General features: G+C 46.4%; 1 protein-coding gene across 10 annotated transcripts in view; it reads left to right on the forward strand.

Annotated features, from left to right (window-relative positions):
- PALM2AKAP2 (PALM2 and AKAP2 fusion) overlaps positions 1 to 14939 on the forward strand; it is a 448663-nt gene that overhangs the window by 121263 nt on the left and 312461 nt on the right. For 7 of the 10 annotated variants that reach the window (XM_032418278.1, XM_032418286.1, XM_032418287.1 and 4 more), the window contains exon 2: positions 428 to 473. The exons of 1 other annotated variant lie outside the window; for it this stretch is intronic. In XM_032418278.1, coding sequence (XP_032274169.1) covers positions 429 to 473 — 45 coding nt within the window. In that variant the 5' untranslated portion in view covers position 428. Of the gene's footprint in view, positions 1 to 137; positions 250 to 427; positions 474 to 14939 lie in introns of those variants that run through there. 2 more of the 10 variants (XM_032418280.1, XM_032418281.1) reach the window with 2 other exon arrangements.

Consider the following 14939-nt stretch of genomic DNA (forward strand, 5'->3'; position numbering starts at 1 on the left):
CTGCCCGCCTAGAGCCACGGGGGGCGGTGGCCGCAGGTCCCCCCACACCCCAGGGGCGGAGCGAGGCGGCGAGACGTCAGGGCGGAGGACCGGCGCGGGGCGGGCGCGCCCTCCCGGCGGTTGCCGGTGGCCCGCGTCCCCGACTGGCGCGGCCGGCCGCGGCCCGGAGCTGCAGTTAGCGGCGGCGCTGGGGCGCATCCAGGCGCCCGGGCGGGCGGGGGCCGGAGGCTGAGCCGCGGTGAGCCAGCGGTGCGCACAGCTCTGCCCGCCACCCGTCCCCCCTCCCCCAGCGGATCCCGGCCGCCCCTCGGCTTTCCACCGGGCTTCTAGCGCAGCCCCCCGGGGTGCCCATCCATTTCCTTGGGTGACTACAGCGTGTGTCTTGTTTTTCTTTCTTTCCCCCCCCTCCCTGTGTGCCCTTCTCCAGGATGGCAGAGGCGGAGTTGCACAAGGAAAGGCTGCAAGCCATAGCAGTAAGTCCACTTTCATTTTATTTTCTTGCTCTATTGTCTGGGATGGAAGGGGACCCCGAGTGTTTCGGGGCCATCGACATTCCAGCACAGTAGCCGCAGGGCATGTGTTTGGGGGATAAAAGTCGGTCAAGGCTCAGCTACGCGCTTTTTCTTTTATACGTCTGTGGATAGAAACCCCCAGGGCGCGCTTTGGGCTGGGGATTTGAATGTGGAAGATTGGCTTAGAAATAAGATGCTTGCTACTGGGCTTTGGGAAAAGACCAGACGCATGGGGGTGGGGGTGGGGCGATTCTTGGAATATTATCACCCAGTGATCGGTCCTACTCTGACTGCATCCACTGGAGAAACGAGAGAACGGCGACCAGAACAGTGGCTGCCACCCTTCCTGCGGAAGCTGTTCGGTCTCCTAAGTGGGAAACCAGCAGTCAGCTCCACGGCCAGCCCCGCGGTCCTGAAACCCGGGGTGTTCATTTTCCCTGTGCTCTTTGATACTGACAAGGACATTGGCACAAGCCTCCATTCTGGAGGGGTCTGGGGACTTCTAACGACTGGGTCCTGGGCATAATATTCCAAGAGAGCATCCTTCTTCTGGGGGTGGACAATCTGAAACCTATTATCAGGATACAAAGGAGCAACCAGTTTTGGCAAAGTTTACATGCACTTTGAGAAAAGTGTACCCTTGTGCATCTTGAGTAAAAAAGAGAACTTCTGGGACTGTGTAGATTTGAGCAATCTTGCCACAGTGTTGTCAATGATCCACAGATGTGGTATTTTTACTGGAGCCACCACAGCTGGATTATATATTTCCTTTGCAGATGAGGGAATGATTACTGCTGCTATATGAAATAATAACAATTAAAAGAGAAGGTCTGTTCACATATTGGCATAAAAGAAGCTCCAGACGTTCTTCTACCTAAGTACCTTTTTTTTTTTTTTTTGGTCCAGGAGTTCTCTGGAAACACATATAAATTTGTCGGAGAAATAGTGTGTAATGTTTTGGAAGCAAAGTATATTAAAGTGTTTTCAAAATCCTTTGGACAGATTCTTCATGAGGAAAATGCATACAGGCCCTTCTTTTTAAAAGAATCATTTGATATGGTTCCCAGGGCACTGAGATCCTCTCTACCAACGTCTTCAAATTGTAAATGTCTTGGAGACTTGACCACTGAAGTGAGAGGGACATTAGTTGGCAGTGTTGAAATGCTATGGGTTTTTTATTTTGCCCGTTGGGCAATCTTTGAACTTGGTCCTTCAGAACTCAGGAAAGCTGGGGTTTTTTGTTTGTTTGTTTGTTTTTTCTCTTTTCCCTGTCCCTCTGTGCATGTGCATTTGGATGGTTAATGAAGTTGTTTATGCTTTCTAAAGCTAGTGGCAAGGCAGTGTGGCCTGTGTGTCATGGACTTGATAAGAATGGAGATATTCAGTTATTGGTGCCATGTAGCTGGTGGGTGTTTTATAGAAACTGAATAATAGGGCTGCTCCAGAAAACCTTCAGTTGCTCCCATAGACTGTGTGAGGGTTTCCAACAGTTGTCACGTTTTCTGCCTTTGCGCGAGCAGCTTTCCTGGATGCCTGAGGCACAGCTGAGCCTTGTGAGAGGACTTGCTCTCTGAACGGGGAGCTAGTGACTGCTAACACTGGGGCCGTCCCCTCCAAAGGGGCTTGGGTCATCCCAGCGGGGGCCAAGTGGATTTTCAAGAAAGATTGAGCCAGTGTTTTAGAATTCTCTTGAGTGTATGATAAGTCTAAACACAAACACTTGTGCCTGTTCAGCTGTGGAATTGAGTTTGTCCTGGACCCAGGAAGGTGTTGATGAGTCTCATGAACATATCCGTCTCCATTAACATACGTGTTGGTTATTTGTTTGGATACACTAACAGTGTGTGTGTGTGTGTGTGAGAGAGAGAGAGAGAGAGAGAGACTGACTTAAGAAATGAGAGAGATCAGCGGGTCTTGCGACCATATCAGTAAATAGTTCTGTGCTATGCTTTGGCCTAGTGCACACTCTCCAAACTTGGCAAACCCTGCCTCTCTCTTCTGCCCTCCTAGAGTTCTCGGGGGACTGTCAGGAGGAAGCCCCCAAGCCTGCCTCCAGAGCCTAGCACTCCTGCAGTAGGTCTGGAAATGTGAAAGAGGAAGAGAACAAGTCCTTACCTCTTCGCCAACTTGGGCTCCTCTCTAAGAGGCGGAGCAGACAGACAAGGACGCTAGTCTGTGGGCTTGTGGGCAGTCTTCAGTCCGGACTGCTGTTCCTTCATCTGTACAATGAGCTCACGCATTCTACCCACGGGCTCCTTGTAAGGTTTAGCTCTGATATAGACGAAGTACCTGGCATGTGGTTGTCATTAGATGGTATGGAGGCAGCATCCCCGAGTCCCCGATTCCTGTCCATAGCACTGCCTTGTCCCGTGAGGCTTAGAGGCAACATCTTTGAAGCACAGAGTCTGAATAGCCTTTTACATTTTGCTCTTTAATTCTGACTAAAGGTCAGGGCTGTGTCCAGCATCAGTTCCTCCAGCTGCTTCAGGCACAGTGCAGAGCTGTCACCTGAGGACTCATCCATCCATTCGTTCAGCAGGTACTTAAGTGTGCCTCCTCTGGGAGGGTACTATCAACACCAAAAAGTCAGTGTCCCCACGTTTCAACCATCACAGGGAAGATACTACCTTTTACTTATGACCTGAAAGGACAGATGTCCTGTGACCCATTGGTCACATGGTCATCTGGGATTTTTTTTTTTTTTTTTACCCCCAAGGGAATGAAATACTCAGAAACTGTGGTACTTTAATTGAATCTTCCAGTTGAATCCAGAGCCTTATCAATGAGAAAAGATGGATCTCATCCTACCTCTTGCCAAAAGAAGAGCAAGTGCGTCTTTGACAACTTTCTCTACTCCCAGGCTCTCCTTCCACCTGTAAGGACACTCCCAAAGTGGTAATTTCAGGAGATAGCAAAACGCTTCTGTAGCAGAATGAATGTGAATAATAATTCCAAGGAATAATACTACAATTGCCATTTATTGAATATTATCTATTCAGCAAGGCACTGTGTGATCTGCTTTTTTTTTTTTACCCTTAAGTTTTTAATAATCGAAAGGAGAAACACACATGAACCATTACGTACAGTGCCAGGAGTACTTATGCAAATGAGCACTCCCGTGGAGCAGGTAAACCAACCTCAAGGAGTTGCGGAACATTCCCCAGAGAGGAGGCACTGGAGCAAGTCCTGAAGCCTGGGTAAAATCACATGTTACATAATAACCTTCCTAATTAGCAGAAGGCATTTATTTGTTTATCGTTAGTTTTATTATTATTTATTTGGAACAGTTAATATGAGAAAGGAAAAGCCAAAAGCATGAAGAAGTTCAGTCAGTAGTTAAAGGCACAAACTCAGTAATAAGACAAAAGTGCATTTTAACACACATTATGTCATTTAATACTAATAAATGTCATTTGATACTAATAAACTGATGAGGCAGGAACTACTATATTATCCACATTTTATAGATAAAGAGCCCAGCATTAACAGATAGTGTCAGGGCCAGAATTTGAACCCACGCTTCAGGGCACTGGAACCCCTATATTGACTACTGCCCCGAATTGCTACTCCCAAGACGGTGGCAATCTTCTGCTTTTCCTCTGAGCACACTGTGCAGGTCGTTCCAACAGCCTCAGTGGGAGCCAACAAGGGAGAAGCAGGCTGATTCAGTAGCACTGGGAAAGGCCAAACCAGGAGGCCCACATTGTTTTGAGAGTCTTCCAAGCTGGGTTTCAGTGCACGGAAATGTCTGATGTACTTTCTAACTGAATGAGTAACACTCCCATGGGAAAGAAGCTATGGTGTCTCAATGGAAATCAGCTTTGGGAGAGGATGTTGTTATGTCTGTACGTCCGAGAGGAAGAAGGTCTTCCTTGGGCATGTGGGAAGATAAGTACATGTTGCAGAGGTCAGCGTGCGTCAAAGCCCACAGAGCCATGTGGACAAGGCCTCGGCCTCCACCAGGGACCAGCATGAGCATGTTCACAAATATGGAAGGTCAACCCAACCTACACATGCTTTCTAGAGAATTTTGTCATTTAATAAGAACCCACTCTGTGGAATAATAAAAATGATCTTTTGTATCTGTACGCCGGCTTCCAACGTACAGACACCTGCGTAGGTTACCTTAATTCTGAGCTGTGTGGGGCAGGCCTCAGTATCTTCACTGCACAGTTGAGGATACAGAGATATCCAAGCTCACAAAGTGAGCTGTGGATGAGTTGTATTAAGTCCAGTCTCTCCTGACTCCCGATTCCTTGTACTAGTGGCACATCTCGTTTGGAGGGGGTACCCTGATAAGACTGGGAGCTGCCACAAGGATCCTCCTGAGCTAGAGTCCTAGGGTCAGAAGGAGAGGGATGAGCTTGTGGGTATGTGGGCCTGGATGTGCCTCCATGAAATCTGCCCCTTTGGGGATCTCACTTAGGCCTCCGCTCTGTCTTGAAACTCTCCCACAGTTTAGTGGGTCTGTGGCTCCGACCTGATCCCATTCTATGTCCCAAGAAGGCCTGGATGTAGGTGGGTGGCTTAGGCTGGCTCAGCATGCACTTGCAAAGAAACACTTTTGGCATGTCCTTGGATTCATGTCTCACTGCCTCTTCTTGCCTTGAGATGATAGGGCCTTGAATATCACCGGGGTTAGAATATGGGACCAGGCGCTGGGGTGCCAATCAGCCTGCATTTGATCCAGGCCACTTAGGTTGGTCTGTGTAGCCTGGGCAAAAGTCTTGGCTGCAATGTCCACATGATCCAGCCCAGTCCAGCTTCCCAAGTCGGGACCCCTCAGAGGATTTAGAGATCCAAACCCCAAACCCTACAGTAAAACAAAAACAAAAACAAAAAACCTGATTCTTGAAGGGACCATCCCCGTACATGTCCCTTGTGAACTTGTGTCGTTGGCAGGTAGCTGGCAAAGGAAAGAAGAATTGAAGATCCTGGCCACTCGTTGCTATCTTCCTCCATCTCAGAGATGTGGGTGATACCCTGCTTCTAAAATTTCCTGTTAAGACCTAAATGATGGTTTGCTCAGGATATTGGTGCTGAGGAAGTGTTCACCCCAGCTGAGTCTGCAGGGCCACCCAGGGATTGGAGCCACCGTGGGCTCATTTAGGGTCATTGCCAGGTCTGAGAGTGCCCAGGCAGGCCTCACACAAACCCGTGCAAGGGTCATACACCTCTCTGGCCACTTATTTGGACCTCTGAGTATTTCAGGCTTTAGCGTCTCGGGACAAAGAGCAGCTGCCCTGGCAAGGGCCCTGAGAAAGAATAGCAGTCATCATTAAAAAGTCATCATAAAAAAAGCCAAGCAGGGGGGCTTGTGGGTTATGATTTGTCAATATTTAAAGGAAATCAGGGCTCAGTACTGGTGCTTCTGTTATTTCTTCTGGGCTGCCCAACACTTTTGGGACCCCTGCTGTTGGTCCTTTGAACTACCCGCGTTTCATCACTGATCCCTTTTGGGAATGTTGTTCAACTCGCTTGACAATAATCATTATGTGGTGTGACATCCGTCATCATGTGGTGTGACATTGATGGAGACAGCAAATGGGCACTGATGCAGGGAGACAGTGGTCCCCTGGGCTGGTGTGCCTCACACGGCCTGGCGAGTTAAAAGCAAGGCTTCTGGGGTCCGAAAGCCTTGGCTCAAGTCCTGACTTTTCTTTTAGTATCTGTATGACCTCACTGTCCCTCGTTTTCCTTATCAGTAAGATGGGGATAATGATAATACCTATCTCATGGAATTGTTGTGAAGGTTGTTTGAGAAACTTCATGGGACATGCTCAGAGCAAGGACTCAGAAAGCACTCAGCCAAAGTTCTCTAGTTATAAGTGAATCAAGGAATCATAACTCATGGATCTTTAAACAGAAAATGGACACAAAGAATGGAAAATGGAATTCTATTAACTTCAACATTTTTGCCAAGCTTGGAAATTTCAGATGAACATAGTAGCTACATGAGCATTTCTAATAATAGATACTAATAATAACAGGGAAAAGGACTGTTTATAGTGGATAGGAGTTGCATATTTAAAGGCTCCAGGGGCCAACGTGTAACATCGAGGCTGAGGGGGCAGCAGTGAGGACCTGGAGAGCAGATGCCACTTCTCAGTTAGGATCCAGTGAATTTATACTGTGTGAGGATGTGAGTTCTATGTTGTCACATCCACTCATCTTCTAGAGAAGTAAGAAATCTGCTTTTTGAAAATGTGAGATCTCCCATTTAAGAAAGAACTAGTTTCAAAACTTTTAAAAAAATTTGTGGACACAACAAAATTCCTTTGGGTCAACAGGTCAACCTTTTGTGACCTCCAGATGTAGGTAGAGCTTTGAACTTTACGATGTGCTTTTCTTATGCATGGACTTATTTGGGTTTCGTAAGGATACTCTGAAGTAGTACGTCCAGCACCCTGTAGGTGTTTCATAATGTTAGAAAATCAGGGTGTATTTTCACCAGGGCTTTGTGAGTTTGGTGTCCAAATGTTTGGATTGTTGGAAAAACAGTGTGCATTTGCTGTATCTTTTTATATTAAGTGAGCTTTTGGTAATCACTAACATTTTTGTAACCCAGAATATTCACACCTTGGTGGGTGATTGCTCTCTCAAAATTAACAGAAAAATTTTAGACAATCAGTACCTTGAGGTGGGAAATTCCTGTTCTAGAAGAATCTTTAGGAACAAGGTATACAGATCTGAGCCTCTCACATAAATCACCCAGGGTGTTTATATGATATCAGTTTATTACCAGCCTCACATAATAAACAATGTAGGGAGACCCAGCAGGGCTTAGGACTTCTGGTAATAGTGGCAACTGCCATTGGGCACAGACATTTTGCCAGGCAAGGTGTAGAATGGTGATTCTCAAACTTTAATGCATTAGGATCACCCAAGAGCTCCTTAAAACACAGGTTGCTGGCCCCCACTCGCAGGGTGTTTAAATCCCTAGGTCTGGGGTGGGGTCTGAGAACTTGGATTTCTAATAAGTTCCGGGGATATGCTGTCCCCAGCTGGAGCTGCTGTTCTGGGGAACACAAGTGGAGAACCCCTGGCAAAGGGATAGAAGATTAATGGGAAAGGATGATGGTGGCCTGGGTCTTCATCAGTGCCACGTGCCCATTGTGACATGTCCAGGGGTTTGTGTGGTGTGGATATCTTCAAGAGGCAAAGGAGAATAAAAGACCAAATTCAGTCTCAATCAGTGGGAGCCTAAACAAAGCTCAGTTTGAAAGTGATGTAGTGTGTTCCTCTCACATCAAGAGGCTGATCAAGAAGAGGTCTCTGTTTGGGTAGTTGTTTTAATTGATTTAAATATAGTGAAATTTCTGTCTCTTGGTCACTTGAAGACACCTGTTTGAAGGGTATGCGTGGGACTGGCTGATTAAAACTACAGGCCACAAAATTCACGTAGGGGACACCTCAGTGAGACAAGAAGTCATGCAGTAGGGTAGATACCCAACTGTACAGTAGGAGGCCTTTGAGAGGTGCATGGTACCTATTACAGCGCTGTAGATGGAGAGGTCCCGTAGCCTAGCGGGCGATCAACCCCTCCAACCCCCATGCCGGATTTGTGATACAGCTGCTTCTCACGTGGCAACTCTAGTAGGATGCCGGGATGAGCCGCAACTGAGACTCATTTACTCGATGATGGTTAATGATCCTTCTAAGCCAGTCTGTGTGCACACAGGCATAGCTTGTCACTGGCATATCAAAGAGAAGTTTATTCTCGCAAAGATGTCGTACAAGCTTCCGTCACCCTTACTGATAGCATCCATTGTCTGAACCAACCCTTCGTGTGCAGAAGGATTCAGCCTCACCCAGACTCTTCTCTGTCCTAAAACACAATGCACAGAGGCCGCACTGTACAGGACGAGGCCCAAGAGAACATGGACGGATTGTGGGTGATGGCCGCCCAGCGAGGGATACTTTGCAGTGGAGTGTTCGCACATGAGTGCTGTGGGTTTGGGAGAATAGTGCACAGCTGAGACCTATTTCTGACAGGAAATGCCAGCAGAAGCAGAGGTTTGTGTGGGGTGGTATGTGCTGGAGCTACATGTGCCCTTGGTTAATTCTTATGTCAGTTTTTTCCCTTCGGTTCTTGTTGGCTTAAAATCTTCAAAAGGAGATTACTACATTCATGAGGGAGGGAGAAAGACAGACAGATAGAGACAACCTATAGCCTATTTTACATAATGCTTGAACGGATATAAAAAATGCTTTGGGGTTAGTCTTTGACCCTAGCTTCTGTTGCATCACATGAGCTTAGCCAGAAGATGGGAATAGGGAACCTGGTACCTTTCCCTTGCATAAGATGGAAGGGGAAAGAAAAGCCATACGCGTTCCCAAGATAAAAGCCCTACTTGTAGATGAAAAAGCTGTGGGTCAGACCTCAGGACGCATCTTCCCGCCCATCATGCCCCGCCCCGCAGGGGAGTTCATTACCCTGCGGGATACTAGGCTCTTGACAGTCTGTGCCCTATGAAATGTCTTCAGGGCAGTTGTAAAACCTGCCCCTACTTTTTTGCTGAATTATACTGGTTTACTTACTATTCTAGGTGGGTGGGATTTCCCCCCTCTTCTAAATTATAACCAGTCATCTGAGTATTCACTTTATTTTTAAATTCAGAGCTGAAACTTAAAACTTTGAGGGTTATAAAAAAATGTTATTCTTAAGAGAAAAACATACGCTTGAAAACTTAACCCCTTTGGTAGTAAGCAGGGGATCTTCTTTATCTGAGTTTGAGCAAAAATGGTGACAATTTTGAGGCCAGTGAATAGCACACAGGGCTCCAGGATTTGGGCAGCTCTGAGAGTATGCGTGTCCCATCTGTGATGTGAGAGAGAGGCTGGGATCTAGGAGAGGTGCCTCTTGGCCGGGAGGCATAGAGCCTTCTCTGGGGCTTCTGGTTGGTCTCAAACACTTGAGTTTCTATGGCCTGATTTGCCAACTTGGGCTGATAATACCTGCCGCTTCTAATGGGGTGGGAAGTGGTACAAAAGTTTCCTTGTTCCAGTGGGACTGTGAGGCGTGTATGACCCGAAAAGCTGAAAAGAGTAGAGCAGTTCCTCAAGAAATTAAAAATAGACCTGCCAGGTGGTCCAGCAATCTAATTCTAGCTCTTGGGTGTAGATCCAGAGGAAATGAAATCACTACTTTGAGGAGATAACTGCACCTCTATATTCATTGCAGCATTATCTACAGTAGCCAAGACATGGAAAAACCTAAGTGTCCGTTGTCAGATGAATGGATAAAGAAAATATGGTATATATTATAATGGCGTATTATTCAGCCTTAAAAAAGGAAGTTCTGCCATTTGTGACAGCATGGATGGACCATAAAGGCATTATGCTACACGAAATAAACCAGATGCAGAAAGACAAATACTGTGTGATCTCACTTATACGTGAAATCTAAAAAAAAAAAAAAAAAGTCAAACTTATAGCAATACAGAGTGGAATGGCTTTTACTAGGGGCTGGGAGGTGGGGGCAAAGGGAGGATATTAATCAAGAGTACAACTTTAAGTTAGAAGATGAGTAAGTTCAGAAGACCTAATGTATAACATGATGACTAAGGTTCATGATAATGTGTTATATACTGGAAATTTGCTAAGAGAGTAGATCTCATGTGTTATCATCACACATACACACACACACACACACAAATGGCAACTATGTGAGGTGATGGATATATTAATTACGTTGATCGTGATAATCGTTTCACAGTATATATGTATATCAAAACATCATGCACACTGTAAATATATATAATTCTTACTTGTCAATCATACTTCAATAAAGCTGGAAAAAAAGATCAGTTAAAAAAAATCTGAAAAGCTTGAAGCTAACATGAGTGACCCTGGAAGGAAACACTGCTTATCCAGGCTAACGAAAATACCCTGTGGGATAGTGACGAGCCTCTGAGGGCCCCATTTTTCTTTACCAGATGCTATACAGGCAGCCTTGTTCATGAATAGTAAAGTCTGAGCATATGTGTTCAACACGTAGTGCTATTCATCAAATAAAACTCGCAGTGGAAGCTGAAGGATATTTTTTTTAAAGATTTTTTAATTAATTTATTTGACAGAGAGAGACACAGCGAGAGAGGGAACACAAGCAGGGGGAGAGGGAGAGGGAGAAGCAGGCTTCCCGCTGAGCAGGGAGCCCGACGCGGGGCTCGATCCCAGGACCCTGCGATCATGACCTGAGCTGAAGGCAGACGCTTAACGACTGAGCCACCCAGGTGCCCTGGATGCTGAAGGATATTTAACAATTGGTGGGATACGTCTGGTGGGGATGAGTCAAAAGGCAGAGCAGGGCCTGGAGGCTAGGATATACTCTCTAATGCCACCAACTACTAGAAATTAGACTCTAGTAGCCAGATCACCTCCATCCTTATTCACCTTGGAGTGAGAGTGATAGATACCTGATCAGTATTGGATCTGAGAGGGGAGAAGGAAGCGAAAGTACTCACTCTGACCAACACAGAAAAGAGGAGGTGAAGGGGAAAGTAATTTCAATTGCTCAGCTACCCACACACACCCCCCCCCACCTTCCACCATCATCTCTGTCTGGACATGTCCGCTCCTACTGCCTCTGGGTGATTCCAGCTCTCTGTCTGCCCTAAGTCTGGGTCCACAGAGAAAAGCTGGAAGTAGACTGCCTTAGCAGAGGAGGGGCAGGTGTGGAACACCTCCCCCGTAGGGAGACAGGGCACCCCAGGGCTCTAAAAACAAGTAAACTGGGTGGCTCAGTTGTTGGGCATCTGCCTTTGGCTCAGGTCATGATCCCAGGGTCCTGGGATTGAACCCCGCATCGGGCTCCCTGCTCTGGGAAGCCTGCTTCTCCCTCTCCCACTCTCCCTGCTTGTGTTCCCTCTCTCTCTTTGTCTCTCTCTGTCAAATAAATAAAATCTTAAAAAAAAAAAAAACAAGTAAACTATGGCAACTTCATCCCATTGCTTTTTTTAGGGGAAGGGAGGAGGGGTCTCCCAGTTCCTGAGAGCTTCCCATGTGCCAGACACCCGGCTGCATGCCTGGTGTTAAAAACCCAGATGTGTATGGATTGCCAGGTTGACACAATGGCTGAGCTCTTGAGATTGTGGTGACCCAGAGAGGGTGGGCTCCTCAGGGGTAGAGAGCACACAACCCTAGTTGACTGGTACTTTGTGGGAGCACACGCCCAGGATCTTCTGCTTTTTTAAAAGAACCTGGAAATCCAGCTTTTGAAGGAAGTCTGTTGATGTTTAAATGTTCACGATTTAAACACTGTGTGGGCCAAACCAAACATAATGAGATTTTAACACAGTGTGGGCTGGATTCATTTCCCATCCCAATCGCACCCCCCCCCCCCCCCCCCCCCCCCCACCGCCCCCAGGCCACCAGCTTTCTACTTCTGCCTTTCACAGCATATTTTATTTAATTGCCAGGAGTATGAGGAGGTGACAGGGTGGTAGTGTTACAGCTTAAAGCTAAGTGAGATGCAGATATGTTTAGGCATGTTGGGCAGATTGGTGGGTGGGCCTGTCAGAAACCCTCCAAGGGCCCTCGGGGATGGGGACCCTGTAAGAGAACCTTAGTCTCGGGTTAGAGTCAGGACTGCTATCTAAACCAGTTCCTTATGCAGCTTGCTGGATGAACTCGTGAATTCTCTGTAAGACATAACAACTGAAACAGAGCACATGTGACCTTTTTGATGTATACTTCTCTGAATTTTTTTGAGGGGGGAGGGGCAGAGGGAGAGGAGAGACTCTTAAGCAGGCTCCACAACCAGCACGGAGTCTGATCTCATGACCCTGAGATCCTGACCTGAGCGGAAATCAAAAGTCAGATGTTTAGCTGACTGAGCCACCCAGGCGCCCTTACTTCTCTGAATTTTAACACGTGCAGATTTGTGTAACCACCGACATAATCAGGATGCAGACAGTTCTGTCAGCCTCCAGGATTCCCAGAAGCACTGGTTTTAAACTCCTCCAAACACTGGCATGGAAGTTGTTCTGCCTGCCCCCCACCTTGCACCCTGACTTTAACCAGAACAGGAAACTGGGGTTCCCAATTTCTGGTGGGTAACTCTTTCATAACAAGCACCCCTCCTAGACCTATAAATTCTCATTTTTCCCCAATAATTACCTTCTGCTCCAGGCTGGCCCCTTTCTTCCCTAACCCCTACCAGTGTTATCACATTTAGCAACTAAAAATATAGGATGCCCAGTTATTGCATGGGACACACTTTTATACTAACAAATTATTTGTTTATCTGAAATTCAGATTTAACTGGGCATCCTGTATTTTATCTGATGAGCCCATCACCTTCACATACATGTTGCATTCACCACCGATTTCAGAACCCGCTTCTTCTAGGGCTATGTTTCACTTGTCTGTTTTAAGTGTGAAGATACTCCTTGGTTTTATTTACTTATTTATTTTAAAGATTTTATTTATTTATTTGACAGAGAGACACAGCGAGAGAGGGAACACAAGCAGGGGGAGTGGGAGAGGGAGAAGCAGGCTCCTGGCTGAGCAGGGAGCCCGATGCGGGGCTTGATCCCAGGACCCTGGGATCATGACCTGAGCCAAAGGCAGACGCTTAACGACTGAGCCACCCAGGCGCCCCTACTCCTTGGTTTTAAATAGTAACATGTTTTTGTAGGGAGATAGGGCACGTATTGGAAGGATAAGAGTGACTCATCAATACATTAACGTGTTTCCAAGAAATCCACCTGACCTATCTCTTCTGCTGAATGAGAAATGGCCTAATGTGTGTTGGAAGGAGAACAACTGAATTTCAGAAATTGGTACATTTCCCAGCCCCCCTCAACCCCCCCTCCCTCAGCCCAACCTTTGAATAATATCAAACTGCAGAGTCTAAACAAGGAGATCGCTCACACTGAGTGAGTTTAAAAATACCACTGGAATGCTAGCCGTCAGCAAGCCATATATCTTATACTGCATTGAGCAAGGTGGGGCCTTGTGGTGTGTTGCGAATGACTCATGCAGTGGCCACAACCAGATGATTCCCAGCCTGGGTTCTTTGGTTGAGAGTGCTGTGATGGTTGATTTATTTGTTTTGTTTGTTTGTTTGTTTGTTTATCAACTTTACTAGTGTGATTTTAGAATCACAGTGAGACAAGAAGGAAAATCAATGTTATATGGCAGCTACAGAGTTAAGAACGAATGGAAATTCCAATTTTCTGCCTAGGCCAAGGGTCAGCAAACAATAGCCCACAGGCCAAATGTGGCCTGCAGCCTGTGTTTATAAGGCCTGTGAGCCGTATGTGGCTGTTACATTTATAAAAGAAGGGAAAACGATCTTTTAAGGAATATTTCATGACATGTGAAAATTATGTCAAGTTCAGATTTCAATGTGTGCACATAAAGTTTTATCAGAACATGGCCATTCCCATTCACTTTGTGTGTTGTCTAGGGCTAACTTCATGCTATAATAGCACAGTTGAGTAGTTCCAGCAGAGACCATGTGGCCTGCAAAGCCTGCAATATTTATTATCTGACCCTTTCTAGAAAAATTTCTCTGTCTTCTGCTCCAGATAACATATCTTCTATGGTCGTGTCTTGCCATTAAGGATCTAGGTATCTTTTACCTTAAAGAAGTAACTGTTGTCTTGTTGCTGGTGGTCCAGAACAATTAAGCATCTCAGACACGCTTGTACTGTTTTCCGGGCTACCATGATGACAGGCTTATACTCACTGAAGAGCTCACATGCGAGTTTTGTGACTGTAGAATTTTCTTATATCCTTGCTATCTAAGCCAACTGCATATTGTTTCCTTTTGAAAGCTGGAAACCCTGATCTCTTAGAGGTAATGGTTTAGCCCATCTAAAAATAAATCATTACATTTAAAACAATTTTTTTTTTCTAGTGACAGGGACTGAGAAGGTAGAGGAAAACCACTGGTGATTCTCCAGGTCATTTTTCTTTTTCCTCAGAAATTGCCAGAATCCTCCTTCTGCTCTCTCTGAGGATTTTGAGGGTGAAGTGTCAGAGTGGGAGTCAGAGAACACATCTACCACATTCCCTGAGTCCAAGCAGGAAGCCAGTGAACCGTGGCTTCTGACCAGCTGCCCTGTCATTGGTTAGCACTTCATGGAGGGTTAGTTACCTCCTGGAACCCAGAGGGTCACTGCCTTCAATGCAAATGAAGTGACCGTCAGTTAAAGCTGATGGTGGCCTACGGTAGCAGATCCTCACTGGCCTCTCTGAGTCAAGTGTTTCCTTTCTGCTCTCTTGGCTTTCTTGTTCAGAAGGGCCGGCCGCGCCCATGAAAGCTGGTGGGTGCACCCCAGCCCTGCACGCTCCTGTGGCCTGTGACAGCCGGTGGGAACATGCACTCCACACAAGGGATGCTCCATGATCACCTGCCTCTGGTGGCCAGGGGGCCTTACATTCCTAGTTCCACAGAACTGTAGCAATTAGAGAGAC

The sequence above is a fragment of the Phoca vitulina genome, unplaced genomic scaffold (assembly GCF_004348235.1).
Source record: "Phoca vitulina isolate PV1807 unplaced genomic scaffold, GSC_HSeal_1.0 scaffold21, whole genome shotgun sequence".
NCBI lineage: Eukaryota > Metazoa > Chordata > Mammalia > Carnivora > Phocidae > Phoca > Phoca vitulina.